At 36.2% G+C, this 15471-nt stretch overlaps 1 protein-coding gene across 1 annotated transcript; it reads right to left on the minus strand.

Moving 5' to 3' along the window:
- Window positions 1-1689: 1689 nt before the first annotated feature.
- On the minus strand, window positions 1690-5678 carry LOC138328871 (C-type lectin domain family 4 member M-like). The gene is made up of 4 exons (XM_069275587.1): window positions 5406-5678; window positions 4537-4797; window positions 3575-3745; window positions 1690-2109 (listed from the first exon to the last, which is right to left on the minus strand). The coding sequence occupies exons 2-4, from the start codon at window positions 4790-4792 to the stop codon at window positions 1856-1858; spliced, it is 681 nt and encodes a 226-aa protein (XP_069131688.1). The 5' UTR covers window positions 4793-4797; window positions 5406-5678; the 3' UTR covers window positions 1690-1855.
- Window positions 5679-15471: the final 9793 nt, after the last annotated feature.

Below are 15471 nucleotides of genomic sequence, written 5' to 3' on the forward strand. Positions count from 1 at the left end.
TCGTGTCACCATGTTATAGCATCGTGTCACCATGTTATAGCATCGTGTCACCATGTTATAGCATCGTGTCACCAAATCATTGCATCGTGTCACCATGTTATAGCATCGTGTCACCATGTTATAGCATCGTGTCACCATGTTATAGCATCGTGTCACCATGTTATAGCATCATGTCACCATGTTATAGCATCATGTCATAAAAGTTTCGTTGAATAGAGCGGTAGCTCTCACTAACATGGGTAATTGATTTCATGTCACGAATTTATTTGACAAGACCATGTGGTAGTATAATATAATTTTTGCAATGATTAACAATATCAAATAATCTATTGCATTTTAAATGTGTGGATGGATTTTTTTTCGAGTTATGATTTCGCGTTTGGTTTCATGTTTCTGTATATTCTTGTACTTTCGCATGTATTAAGTTTTGTTTTTCGATACAAAATGGTAGGGTTTTAAATATGGAGAACTGTTGAGTTAGCAGTCTTGTTTTGAATTACTACCCTATAGTATTGTCGGAGATGAAAAGTGTCCGAGACAAAGTCAGAGGCAATTTTTTTTTCTGTATATGTCAACCATTTTGCCATCTTTGTCCAGGGTGAAGGTACAATGCGTCGTTTTAATTTCGGTACCCGTGGTTGTAGCCACTAATTCAGAGTTTTAATATAAAAGATGTCATTGTCAAGCCAATTAGCCAAAAAAATATTTTGTTTGCAAACTGTGTGAATCCGCGTAGCAGATTCTTACAAAAGTTTGCAAACAAAACTTCATTCCTCGATGAAATCAAAACAAAAATAGTGACATCAATATTTCAATTAATATTCCAGACTGCATGCTGAAATAACATACGTTTAAAAGTACGAGTCCATTCATTTTCTAATGGATGTTCGTTCAAAATCAACGTAAAACGTCGATGTGTCTATTGTGACGTAGTTACAACGTCGTTGTTTCGCGCCATTCTCAGATTTTTTCTTCATAGTAGTATGAAGAAAAGTAATCGGCCAATCAGAAAATCAAATTTTGTATGAAAATAAAGAACAATTAATTATTTATATTTGGACCTGTCTCATCAAATTCCATTGTTACGAATTCGAAGTTGAATTTTAAAACACCTTTATGACTAGATAATTAGAGTGTAATTAAAGGGATGGCACTACGGAGTTCAACTTAACAGCAGTTGGTTGGAGAATAGTCAAACGGGGTATTATGGCGCCGAATGTACACGCCTCTATTCATTGAATTGTGAGATGCACCATTCCAAGTCAGGTTGAACACGATTCCTTCATAAATTTCCATTAATTCTGTCCCTGAAATTCCATATGCAGTGTATTTCGATGATTAATCAAAGAAGACAATTAGTAATTTAGTACATACGACAAGACATACCGGAACGGAACCATTCCCATAAATGACAGTTATTTTGTTAGAACACAATAAAAACCTTGATCCTTCACACATGCACTGCCTGGCTTACGTCTAAGAAGACACACACTTGGCTTGAAAGGGAACATGGTTTTGTTCGGGATGGACAAATAACCTGTTTATATTTTAAATTATACCACGATGTTTCAGACACTTTACAAATGCCAAGATACATTTAAAACTCAGAGCAAATATAGTATCTTCAAAAATAGTTGACAGAAAAAATATTAAAGTGCAATTAGTGCCCTTTTACAACGATTTATTCAGAATTCCATTTAAAATCGCTACGCCTGTAACTCTGAAAAAGATGTGTTGTCAGCAATACCACCAATGAAGTATCCACCCAACCGAAGTGTTTAAGTAGATTGATTAACATATGAACATATGAAGTAACGTTTGGACGGCAGTCAGAAAATAATATCTTTATCTAATGTCAAAACAATTCATACAACAACTGTGGCCTCTCGCATATGTAAGGAAAGGAATTGTTACAGTGCATGTCCATCAAAGTATTCGAACTACTGAGCACTGCACAATCTGCATCTGTATCTCCAGGGTAGTTGTCGTAGTTATTCAATGCTACCTTTGACCAGATATGACGATCAAGCCGCGATCCATCCACCCAAATCCACCGCCCCTCAGTTGCAGCATCTGTCAGGCCGACGAAGACAAAACGGATGCTTGCACCTTCAAACACAAAAACAATAATCATAAACACATTGTTTTTGTACAGGCCCCAGTTTCAACAAAAAAAAAACAAAAAAAAAACAAACTTTCAGGTAATAAAAAATTCTCGCAGAAAAGCATTACAGAAATTAATTTTAGGTTTTTCTTTAACTTCATTAATGCTTTCTCGTGAATTTAAGTTAAGATATTTCTTAAGTTCAGAAACGTTCGTAAAAGTCAGGGCCAGGCGCATAAAAATGGTTAATTTCAGGGCCAGGCGCATAAAAATGGTTAATTTCACATTATAGTGACAACGGGCGAATCAGTCGTCCCCATCCCGGTGTGCTAATTAGCGCTAAGCAGAAGCAGAAACTACCGCTGTTATACTTTGGTGTGTCTCGGCCTCAGAACAGAACCTCAGAGCTTACCTCACAGGAGCGGACGGTTAACTGAAGGCCAAACGTAAGATGGTGTCAAGGGAGACGTTAGGAAGAAGAAAATAAGCTAAGAGGAAAGAAAGATAAGATCCTAAATTAAGTCGCCTTTTACAATCATACACTAGGGGCAGCAGGTACAATTCTAGCGCCCTACATGCAAGGTAAAAAAACTAAGTTTACGAAATTTGGACAATTTACGAAAACGTACAAATATCTTCGTAGTAATGCGGTAAGAATTACATTGATATCAAAAGAATTCAAATATACTACAATCAACAAAACCATCACGAACAAGCCACACGTTGTAAACACTCTTATAAAAGCTTTGGATGTAGGACGTTAGAAGTACAATAGAAAATGTATTAAAACTGTCTGAAATTGCTAGTTTGGTTTGGTTTGGTTTGATTAGTTTAACGTCCTATTAACAGCCAGGGTCATGCCAGGTTTGTTGGTGGAGGAAAGCCGGAGTACCAGGAGGAAAAAACCACCGACCAAAGGTCAGTACCTGGCAACTGCCCCACATGGGATTCGAACTCGCGACCCAGAGGTGGGGGGCATGTGGCAATATGTCGGAAATTGCTTGTTCAGTTGTTGTACACTAACAAACACGTGCTTCCTTTTCTTCATTGTCATCTTTAAATGTAACAGAGTGTTGGATGCTATATGAATTCACTGGGGACACCTGGCTTACTAGTCTGACTTCAGATCGAGAGAAAATGAAGACATGTGTAGATGAGAGAGTTATATTAGGCTAGAATTCACTAGGAATACACCACCCATGCAGTCCAACAACAGTCCTAGAGTTTCCAGGTGGGGAGGCTAACAACGATTCCTTTGCAAGAAGTACTACTTCCGAGTTCCAAAATGGGCGCCAAGGTAACAGAATGCCAGATTTTATATCACTACTACAGCTGGAGATCGAACTCTGGACATCTGGTTAACTAATTTGACCAAGAGAAAGTCTATCTAACCGAGGGTTATATTGCATCTGGTATTCACCAGTTTTACATAAGGAAAATAAACTTTAAACACGTGTCAGAAAACTTTACTTCTCATAGCCTTCCTTATGGCGTTAACCTGGTTCGTATTTGACAACACGAGTAGTCTCCCTTCGTCCTTGATGCATGCATCTTTAGCTTCATTCCAAGAACGTCTTCTGTTAACGATTTTAAAGCAGATACTTCCTCTTGTGTCGAACGTGTATCCAGATCGATAGCAATCTACAAACAGCCATATGTTAATTATTCATCAGTTGACAGAAGTGTATCTCAATAGCTGACAGTTTAGCTAGTACAGGTACACATCAATTAACCTCAAAGAGTACCAATTTCCTTGGTAATTTGAAGGCAGTAATTAATACAAGAACACAAGGAAATCTATCCATAATGAAATTGTATTATCAGTAATAAATAAGTAATAAACAAAACAAACACAATAGCAGATACAACATATTTAAAGGTGTCATGTTTGCTAGCTTGACTTACATTCTTACCATACATCAGAAATGTAGTTTTCATCTTTTCAAAATACGACTTTTTAAGTATTTTAAAACAAATCACTTTCTTAGTTATGATTTATGAAAATGATTATAATCAAATACTAACAACACTAACGTGACGCTACCCAAATTTTCGTTCAGGAAATGCTAAATATAATCTCGAATTTGATGTTAAAAAAGTTATCGTTTGAAGGTCCTTTGCACATTTCTTCTATGCCGTTTCCCCTACTTCTAAGCTTGAACCATTTTCTACGGATGAAGCAGGTGGTGGTGGGAAGGTAAGATTGTCTTGAATATAGAATGAGGATTTGTTTCCATTTATGTGGTTAGACTCACTGGCGGAAGATTGATTATACTAAACTATGGTATATTGGTATATTGTATAGACATTTAAAGCATTTTTGTAGTTAATTAGTGCAATTAATTATTCAAACCCTTATCATTTAAAGATTCGTGAACCAGAAAAATCATTAGGAACTTAAGAACACTGATATCGATTTAAATAATACTTACTTGTCATTTCTTTATGTACCTTTCGCGACATGCTGAAATTAATGGTTGAACTGTTAGAAGAGGCCACCCCCGAGAATACGTGACACACACTGATCAATGGGAAGAATTCGAACATGTAGCAACTCATCTGTACTAGGCACAAAATGCCACATTCCCGAACAGAGGAATTCTCTATTGTGAAAAGTAGATCTCCACAGGTTTGGTTGTAATGTGTGATTGCATGAAGCATCCATGTTCCTGATGTTACTATCGACATAATGTCTGTAAAAAAAATCGAAAAACAGGAAAATCACTCATTTTTCATCTCTAATGAAAGAAGTGTTTCAGTAAGGTTTGGAAGTCAGATGATGCAATACTTATTTCATGAGATATTCAGCTTTTCTGCCACCAAACTGTTACTTGGGTTGTTGTCACTACAACGTAATGTGGCCCGGTAGGTATGGCATTAGACTAAACTCAGGACCATAAGTTATCTCTTCTTATTAACGGACTTTTCCCCTTGACACGACGACATGTTTGGTTGAGCGCTCGCCCCTGTGAGATAGGCTCTGGGTTATCTTCAATTGTTGAATTGCAATGATATCCAGTATCCCTGTGGGCGACTTTCTTGAAACATTAAAATGGTCTACCGAGGTCATGAAGAGTGGGGACGTAATTGTAAGCTTAGTAATATTTTGACAGTCCACAGAGACATTTTAGTGTTGATTATTGTCTTTAGACATTTAACTGTTTTTTCTGAAATACCACTACATTCACTTCATTAACAGATTTATGTAAAAATATATTTAGATACAACATAATGATTAACGGACACCTGTACATCTGTGTCTTTGTCTATAGGTTATATATTATAAGGTAATTTTACCTACCATTTGGTCGAAGCCCTTTCAAAAAGTCTTCCTTTTCAGTCACGTCTCGTTTTCTGTCTCCTGTGTCTCTCAGCTATTCCATTACATATGCACAAGAAGATTGATTGATCATTGAAGCTTGAATGACCATGTGTTGGCTAATTAATGTAGACCAAGCTACAGCTGAATCCGTTGATGTTACTCTATTGAGGATTTTAATGTTGATTTGTTCACCGCATCCCCAGAAAACAGGAAGTTAAGTGCTGATATGGAAAGTTTTAGCCTTTGCAGTGAAGTTAAAGAGACAATTCACTCAGGCAAATTCTTTTACATAACCAATAAGCAAAATATAGCATAAATGTATTGTTCTACATTTCTTATGAAACATATAACGTAAAACATTGACAAATTCCACGACATTGTTAAGTATTTTAATTAATATCGTTGAAATATCAAATCGTTGATCAATACGATTAAGCAGGTACAATATTAACTCTGTACCCATACCCGAGCCAAAGTCACGCACGTTAAACAAATGAACTACATAACCACTGAGAAGGTGATAAAATGATTTTTAGGCAAGACAATTCACCTAATAAGGTAAACACACTACTGTCAGAGCGATTTGAGCAGTTCTAGCCAAAAGTTGCATTACTTTACGAGCAAGGGACAGGGTTCGGCATACAAGAAGTTCGACCACAGTGTGTAATGGCGGACAGCGAGCAAAATTGAATATTTCACACACGTGTCACCACCATAGGCGTTTCAGGCATATCACAGTAAAACTGACTGATCTAATTTCCATTAGAACTTGTCTTATCTGATATATATACAAATTTTAATGTTCTCTTAGACTGAATTGTCCCTTTAAGTATCTAACAATACTACAACTTGTAGACCATATATGAACCAACGCTCCCAGGGATTTTACCTGTTGTGATACTTCTAATGTTAACATAAGCGACCATAAACCTGTATTTGCCGTCAAAAAATATCATAGAAATGTGAAACAAATAGGTATAAACACCATTAAGTACAGATGTACTAAAACTTTTAATGAAGAAAAATTCTGTTTTGATTTGGAGTCTGCCTTTCAAGCCTCCCCCCATGATACAAATGATAATGTTGACCATGCATTTGATTCGTGGACTACAACTTATATTGAAGTGCTTGATGAACATACTCCTCTGAAAGAGAAAAGAGTAAAATACAAATCCATTCCAGAATGGTGGAATGAGGACATAAGCACAGCCATGAAAATCAGAGACAATCATAAGAACATGAACAGAATCTTGACTTGCATCGTAAATGGAGAAACAAAGTTACTTTTTTAATAAAAAAAAAAGCCAAAAGTGATTTTTTTCAGAAATGTCCTAGATGCTTGTAAAAATGAGCCTAAAAAATATTGGAAATATTTAGAAAAAAAAATAGTTCAAAATAAACCGGAAACCTATCCTGATTATATTACCTCAAATCACATGCAAATCGATGAACACAATTAAATTGCAAATAACTTAAACATTTTTTGACGAATTTTGTCAAAGAGTATATCTCTGATAATGAATACAAATATTTACCTGATTGCCTAGGTACTATGATTAAGCTTTTGTATCTAGACACCTACCTGAGGACACTGTATACGATATACCAGAAATATCATTATCTTTTGTTTCCAAGTTTCTGTCGAGTATTGACTGTACTAAAGCTACAGGACTAGATGGTATATGCACCAAATATTTAAAAATATCAGCTACTGTCATTGCTGAACCTATCACCTCATTGTTAAATATGTGTATAAGTCAAAATGTATTTCCCGATCAACTTTAACATGCTAAAGTCAATCCTATTTACAAAAAGGGTGAAAAAAGTAGTGCTAGTCCATAGATCTATTTCCATCCTGCCATTATTATCAAAGATTCTAGAGGCCAAGCTCTGAAATGTGACGTCACAGGAAGGTTGGGGATCAAATCATCAAATTTCGAAATGGGAATCAAAATAAAGAAATTGAACATTAATTTACTCACTTCGTTAATTTTCCTATCGCAACTGTTACAGGGAATTCTTATTATCTGGTATCGAGTCCTATGCCTGACTAAACTCAATATTAGTGCTGCAAGGAAGGCCTCCAATGTATGATGTATGTAGCGTGTGTGAATTGCGAGATGTGTGTTCTGGGAGACTGCGGTATGTTCGTGTTGTGTCTTCTTGTATAGTGGTACTGTTGTCCTTTTTATAGTACTATATCACTGAAACATGCCACCAAAGACACCAAGCAACACACCCCACCCGGTCACATTATACTGATAATAAGCGAACCAGTCGTCCCACTCCCTGTATGCTGAGCACTGCGCAGGAGCAGAAACTACCACTTATATAGACTTTGGTGTGTCTCGGCCAGGGGACAGAACCCATAGCCATCCTCACATGGGCGAGCGCTCAACAGATGGACAAAAGTGAGGTGGTGTCAAGGAAAGAAGAATGTAAGGTAAGAAGAAAGAACAAATAAGATCCTAAATTTAGTCGCCTTTTACGATCATGCAACAATAGTGGCAACAGTTACGATTCTAACGTCCTAAGTGGACGTCTGTAACTCTTTTGGAGTGAAATTCTATGAGACCTTTTTGGCGACATGGTTCAATTTAAATTAATCAGACATTTTTATTAAATATAGTTATATAACACAAACACATTCACCACTGAGGACGACGATGACTATGTTACCTAATTCCGTGTGCATTGTGGGAAGTGTCGGATTCTGTCTACTAGCTGAGGCTTCGCTCCACTGAGGCATTCATTTATAAATAGTTATAGTAATAACAGTATAACTGACTTGGTGAAGAACAGATCATCATCAATAATAGTTAAATTGTTGTTAGAATACCCTCTGCTTGACCAGTGTTACTTCCAAAAACTTTTTTTTTTGTTTTTTTTAATAATCTGTATTTGTTTTACGTGTAATATCATTTAATGAATGCAAAAATGACTACACAATTTAGATAAAACGTTGGCCATTCTGCATGTCGGGCAAAAGATGTTTCTGGAGAGTTCACTCAATACAGTTTACCCAAGTGAATTGGTACAGGCAAGGTCTGAGGACTTACAGAACCAATTCATCAACATCAAAAAAGGACCTGGCGCTCTTTATTATTAAATGTAACAGATAACCAAAAGGTTGGCTGTGTCTTGTTCCGTATAACACGATAACACGTGGGTGAAGGAGCCTCGACAGTCAAGGCTTATCTGAAATTCACAAAAATATATTCCTTATCTTGCTGACGAACAGAAAGTAAAACTCTCTCAGTCATTAACATCTTCAGCTACATCAATTTTATCCCAAAGTTGAAACTTACATTTCAACAATGCTAACAATTTTATCAGAAAAATAGACGATGTAGGTTTTGGAAACTCGATATATGACGTGTACATATAAGGAAAGGAATATCGTTTTCATTAAACCACTTACTATTTATACACTTGCGTACTGATTGGTTAATGACTCAACGAGAAGCTAAGAGTGTAAGTAGCACAGCGTCCATTCATCATTTTATTCATTCATTGAAACACTCTTGTTTGATCCGATTATATCATTCCATGTGTGTTCTCAATACTTCAGTGTTGAGCACTGACTTGTTTGAGAACACCCTAGAGTCCGCGTGTATGTCGAAATATCCCTCAGAGAACCTCTACTGTATAATTAGGAATGAGTGTAGCTAAGATATACGAAAATAAGTTTTCTTGAAATCTAAATTGCTAGCTGGCATGTGGTCCAGGTAAGGCTCTCAGTCTGTCTATATATACCTGTAAGTATAATGTGCGGTAGCATCCAAGTATTCTAAAATAAAATGGAACAAAAAATAATGTGAAATTGTTTAAAGATTTTTTTATCTCGAACAAGTGTCAGATATTCCTTAATGTTTTCAAGTGCATCTCTGAAATATTTCGGAACTAAAACGCGTGATTCACGTGAAAGAAATGTCGCATTATGTAATTCCAAGTTGGATTGATATGTTTTCTGTTTTTCTGAATGTGCATCGCTTATTGCGTCGTCAGATGTGATTTGATCGCATATTAATGGCACAGCAGTTAATATATAGGATTTCAAAACTCTTTCATTAAACGTATCAGTCACCAAATATTCAAACGGATCATGTATCACGCTAGATAACAAAAATCCATTTATGTTCTGTGTCACGTGCTGCGTCCACGAAAAACAGAATATATAATGACTCTAACAGCACTAATAATTCAAATATCAGAGGAAACGTGGTCATCATCCTAACGCGCACTTTATCATTTCATTTAGAAAATAACCAAGACATAATACTAATACACAAAATGTCAAGAAAGCTGTATTGGTGTCCATGGGCTAGTTACGCGATAAATATGCCCGAAATACATGTTTGTATGATATAACCGGGCGTACACCCTTTGTCTGGCTAGATCTCAAAAGGTTGATATATTACACATGGCATTTATACTCGACCGAATAAGTATTGCCAATAAACATGCATACACTTCGCATCAGAAGTAGCAATACTCTATTCTTGATAAAACCTATCGGAAGTAGCATTATTTCATCCGAAATAAGGAACTTAATACATAGCACGATACATATCTAAGGATTAACTGTTCTATCAATGGAGACACAAAAATCGGAGTGTACAGTAAAAAACCATTATACCATATAATTCAATCAGGGGGACTCTTTTTCTATGAAACATTAAGCATTTGCTTCAGCAAATCAGAGGCGGCGTTACAAACGTCGATGTCACTTTTTACTTTATGAGATATAAGCCAATGAAAATGCTTGTTACAAGCTTGGATTATATGTAGTTAACAATTTTGAACTAGTCGAACTCAATATTGAATACCATTTGTTAAAAAAGCATTATATGCTGTATGAACCTACCTGCCATACAACTTCCAAACAAGAACATAGCTTAATAAGAAACAATAAATAAATTTAATGATGCATCTTGAGTGTAGGCCGAGCATTTGACGATCATAATGTCGACCGAAAGACATTTCCAAAGTATTCATGAACGTTAATATCTGTAACTATCACGTGTGAGGTGTATATGTCAGTATGCTAGCGAATGTCATGGTAAATGAAAACTTATATTTGAGTGAATAATTTCAAATACAGACCAGAAAACATACCATTATGAAATGCTAAAACATATAAAAATGAAACTGCATTAGGATGACCAGCTATAAAGCACGTAGTGATAATACATAAGACGTGTTTTATATAAGAATGGAAATAAATCAACCCAAATTTTTGCCATGATATTCTTATAAAATGGTGTAATTTTTTAATTCGTGAAAGTTCGTGGGATATGTTACGATGCTTCGTTAAAACTGGCACAACCATGTTCAAGTATACAGACTTTAGATCACAACAGGACTCTAAATTCCTGAAAGTAGTCCCTACAGTGTTCTCGTGATAACCCAGCGAGGTATACTCATCGCTTAATTAAAAACAAAAAAACCCATCTCAAACGAGAGTTATATCACATACGAACCAATAAAACGGAATCTCTGAAAAATCCAATTTCAACACAAGCTTCCGCTTGATAAGTAGAGAATGATGTTCCGTTTCATCTGTTATGTAACGGGTGTAAAGACAGCGAGAGGTACTTGAAGGGATGCCGTCTGGGAATAGCAGAAGATCAATTTTGGCAATGATATAAGACTATACATACCAATTAGCCATAGTCACTTTCATTATGTCTTATTTCTGTTTAGTTCCTTTCTGTTTCTTAGTTCCTTTCTGTTTCATTCCCTTTTACATTGCTCGCTGTGAGCAACTTGCTTTAGAATCCAAAATGGAGAATTTTTTCCAATAATGCTTCGATGGATTTAGTTATATCCGACAGGTGTCCTAAGAACAACGTATAACTAAACAGCTAAGACTTACAATTATTGATTTTAATGAATTATTTAAGCAAGTCCACTAAAATAAACAAAACAATTATCCACCGTATCGGTAACAACATCCACAACCGCCCTTTATATGTAGTATGTAGTTTATATAGTGTCCATTGAGGTAAACAAAGATATTGGAGTTGAACATTATTAATTTTTCTTTGATGTGGATACCTCATGGCGTTTCTTGTTTCCTTCATTCTGATATTCAGTTTCCGTTTCTGTTGGATTAATTGGATTAGTAGCCATATGTCCGCGTTTCATTCGCAGAGGAAATGTGCTAATTATATATAATAGTGCGATGCATTTGAATTAATCCCATTCATTTTCTACAAAAACCGCCATGGGACCTGCAAAAATCGCTCGAATCGTTTGCTATTGACAGATCTCGGATGGTATGGTCCAGTAAGGCAACACTATAGACAACCAATACTGTGTTCACTCTATCTACAACATATAGATAATCACTTGTTTGCTTCATTATGGTCGGGCGTGCTCATGTTCCTCACATCTATCATCTGATGTACATTTATGTAATGTATATATATATATATATTTAGAATCAAAAACTTATATGATATCGGAGATACTTGGGACGTACAAACAGGATGCAGCATCTGGGTCACAGCATCATTAACAGGTGAGGAACTGCATCATGTAAATACAAATGTTGAAGGTCATCAGAGCCAACATATATATTTACATATCATACAGAATCTCAAAGAGTTTTGACATTTACATGTACCTGGTATAGCTGTGAGTCACGTGTGGTAGCGTCATGGTAACCATACTATAGTTTAGCAGTGGAATATATATCTGAACATTATCTACCTTACAATTTGACACGTGGTGATAGGTGATACTGTAACATCATCGATAACATGTTTCGAATCTCTACGTCATGATCTGTGTAATTACAACACCAGCGTAGAGATAGTACCATTACGTCAGAAAACATGTGCAATATCTATGGAAAGGAATGGCCACACCCTGTTACAATAAAGAAACGTTTGGTTAGCTTTGGAGTTTGTCCTACTACATGACCGTAAACGTCGACTTCATCACGTCTCCCTTTACACCACCCACCTCTGTTTAGTCCGGTTAAGCGCTAGCCCCTGTGAGGAAAAAATCTGGATTTGTTCCTGGCCGAGACACACTTGAGTTTATTAGACTGGCCACCAGTCTCTAGAATATTTAACAAATCACTAAAATTTGGCTTGATTATTTTTGTCTCTACTTCATGCCTGATTCTAAGTTTTAAACTAAGGGGAGATAATCTAATAAAGAACTCTGCTGAGTTCTTCACTTATCAGCAACTTAGGGTCTAGTGGCCAGTCTAGACTTTATTAAAGTAGTAGTTTCTACTCCTGTCTAGCGCTAAGCATAGAGGGAGTTGGACGACTGGTTAGCCCGTTTTTTTTCTTATGCAGCATGATTCAGTGATAAAGCACTATAAAAGGCAAAGGTTCCACTGTACAAGAAGGCACAACACGAATATATAATCGCAGTCTTCCAAAACACGCATATGCACTTCATACCCGCAACACACTACATACATGGATATGGAGTAGCCATATCCATCCGATGTTCAAATCGTGATTCGGTGTTGACGTTTTTAAGCAACTTTTAGTGACAACAATACACTAGCTTGTTATTATATAATCCTATCCCATCATTGGAGCAAGGTGTACATCTGTCGAAAGTTTATTGCAAAAAGTAGAACTTTCTAAAACAGCAGCTCTATGTAGAGAGGAACATGATAATATTCTACAGCGTTTTCTAAACTGTAAACATATAAACAGGTAAGGTCTAAACATACCGTCTACTTACTCTTCAAATATAATACTTTCGCTGAGCCAGAATACCTAGCATGGAATAGAATGTGAGAAAAAAAGTGATTTTTAAGTTCTTGCGGTTAAGAGGTCAAACTCGGACGCGGCCTTCCATGTTTTTTCTTAAACAAAGATAGTTCTGATAATAACCAGTATCCTGTAAGTCCAGAGTGGTAATATACAAATCTTATTTGACCAGTACTGACAGGTACAGAGAATTATTTTTCTGGTCTGGCCTCACACGACAATAGGTGAAGGAAAAGAAGAAGACAGAAATATCTACTATTTCGAGCTAATACTTTCACAGCTGACGGTTTAAGTAGGAGACTTACGGTTTTATTTTGACAGAAATATCACAAAGTCTCCTTTATCTTGAATCTCTGATGTTTATTCTCACATATATTTTAGCTGAATGCATACCACACCTACACCCCATCCACAGTTTTTAGTTAGAACTCATCGTCTTCAGACTCTTTACAAACCTAAATTATTTTTCTACGTTATAGTCTTCAACTCTTTAACGACGAATATTTAAATCGATATGCTACAATGAATCTAATCTACCTATATTTTTTTGTAAAAATCAGTATATCGATATAACAATTATACGATCTAGTTATGTTCACAATTTTGATGAATTTGATAAATGCTATAGACATGAGTCTACACCATGTAATTCCTGATTGTTTACGTGGACGGACAAATATCTGTCTTGTTTACTTCTATTTTCGTCATGTTGGTGACGTTCACAATCTGTATACATACACAAGCTATTATCTATGATAATTACTCACAGCTTTTCATGTAATGATGAATTATTTCCCTAGCATGCAATGATCAACAGTTGTGCCTGGATGGGTGTGGCTTGTTAATAACTACGATTAGATACCCACTGCGTGGTGGTAATTAAACAGACTATCCTTGACATCGCCACACATTTGACCTTCGGTAGAGCGTCATCCCTGTCAGGTGGACTGTGGGTTTTGTTCCCTTGCCGAGACACTAGTCTTAGAGCTCGGAATAAAAGTTGTGGGAATACTGGTTTTCCCGTTGGCAGTGACAGGGAGCTGTGTGCTTTCTTGTTGTTTTCGACAGCATGCTTCAATGGGATTATAAGAAGGGCAAGAGTTACACTATCAAAATAAGAAACAATACTAATACTGTATACCGCAGTCACCACGCGCTTCACACATGCAACACGCCGCGTACATGGGGGCCGTCCTTGAATGAAGTTGTTAATAGGACGTAACTCTTATGAACAAGACCGAATTTTAGTGACCGGTGGTCAGTCTAGTGTGGTGGATGGGTACCGCATAATAAGTCGATATTTAGTAGCTTATTTTAGACGTTATGTGTGGAATATGTTGGGAAAGATTTCCAAGATTAAATAGTAAATGTTTTGTTATTTCTAACTCCAGGAAATACTAGAATGTTTGCTACTCGAATTATGGCAGATGGATCAGTTATATTATTCTATGTATGTAATCAAAGGCATTCCATTATGAAATAAAACTACGTCCGGCAAAACAATCATGACTGAAACAGAAACAGTTAATTTCCGTAAATGCAAACTTTTGAAGTGCGGTGTTACACAATATTTTTGTGTTAATTTACTATATGTTATTTCTCCAACATTTTTGGGATTTTATCTATTTGTCTGACTTGATTATGTAGGAATGCAATAATGAAACCAGATATCTCATCACAGCAAGATAAGTTTACATACTGTAGATATAGAATCCGTTGGAACTATTTGCTGATGCTCGCATGAATCAATTTCGAATTTTGCTGGTCTTGATTTGTATTCTTTATTTACTGCGGTTTTTTTTCCAAATGTTTTGTTTGCATATTTTATACCTAATACCGCTGTTATTTGATTCTAATTTTAATTTGTGAGTGGTGTTCTCTTTGAGGGAAATGTATTTGGTTCTACCATTCTCCAACATAAATCAAAATATTTTTTTTTTCTTTTTCTTTTTTTTTACTTCATGTACAGGTTAAGTGAGACAATTCAATATGCCCCATATCCTTTTTTATGGCATGCATACTACAAAGATAGTATGAAGTCTGATTCCCTCTTACTCAGTATAGTGCACGCCAAGACATGTTCCCTCTCGTTGGTACGTTTGGCCATTATTTGATAGTAAACCAAAACACTGCCATATTGATGTCACGCTTATGTCTGTAAGATACATACTTCTACAAAGCAATGCGGTTCATTTGGCAATCTCCAGTACTGATGTGGGGTTCATGGCCAAACCGTTGTTTTTTTCGTGATTCAGCAAGAACCCGGCTAGAGATGACATACTCATATATACCAGTCATTA

The sequence above is a fragment of the Argopecten irradians genome, chromosome 8, assembly GCF_041381155.1.
Source record: "Argopecten irradians isolate NY chromosome 8, Ai_NY, whole genome shotgun sequence".
NCBI classification, from domain to species: Eukaryota; Metazoa; Mollusca; class Bivalvia; order Pectinida; family Pectinidae; genus Argopecten; species Argopecten irradians.

Coding starts and splice junctions, on each gene's coding strand:
- LOC138328871 (XM_069275587.1), bottom strand. CDS start 4,792: ATGTCGATAGTAACATCAGGAACATGGATGCTTCATGCAATCACACAT. Junction 3,746..4,536: donor GGTACATAAAGAAATGACAA/GTAAGTATTATT, acceptor GGCTGTTTGTAG/ATTGCTATCGATCTGGATAC. Junction 2,110..3,574: donor CATAAGGAAGGCTATGAGAA/GTAAAGTTTTCT, acceptor TTGTGTTTGAAG/GTGCAAGCATCCGTTTTGTC.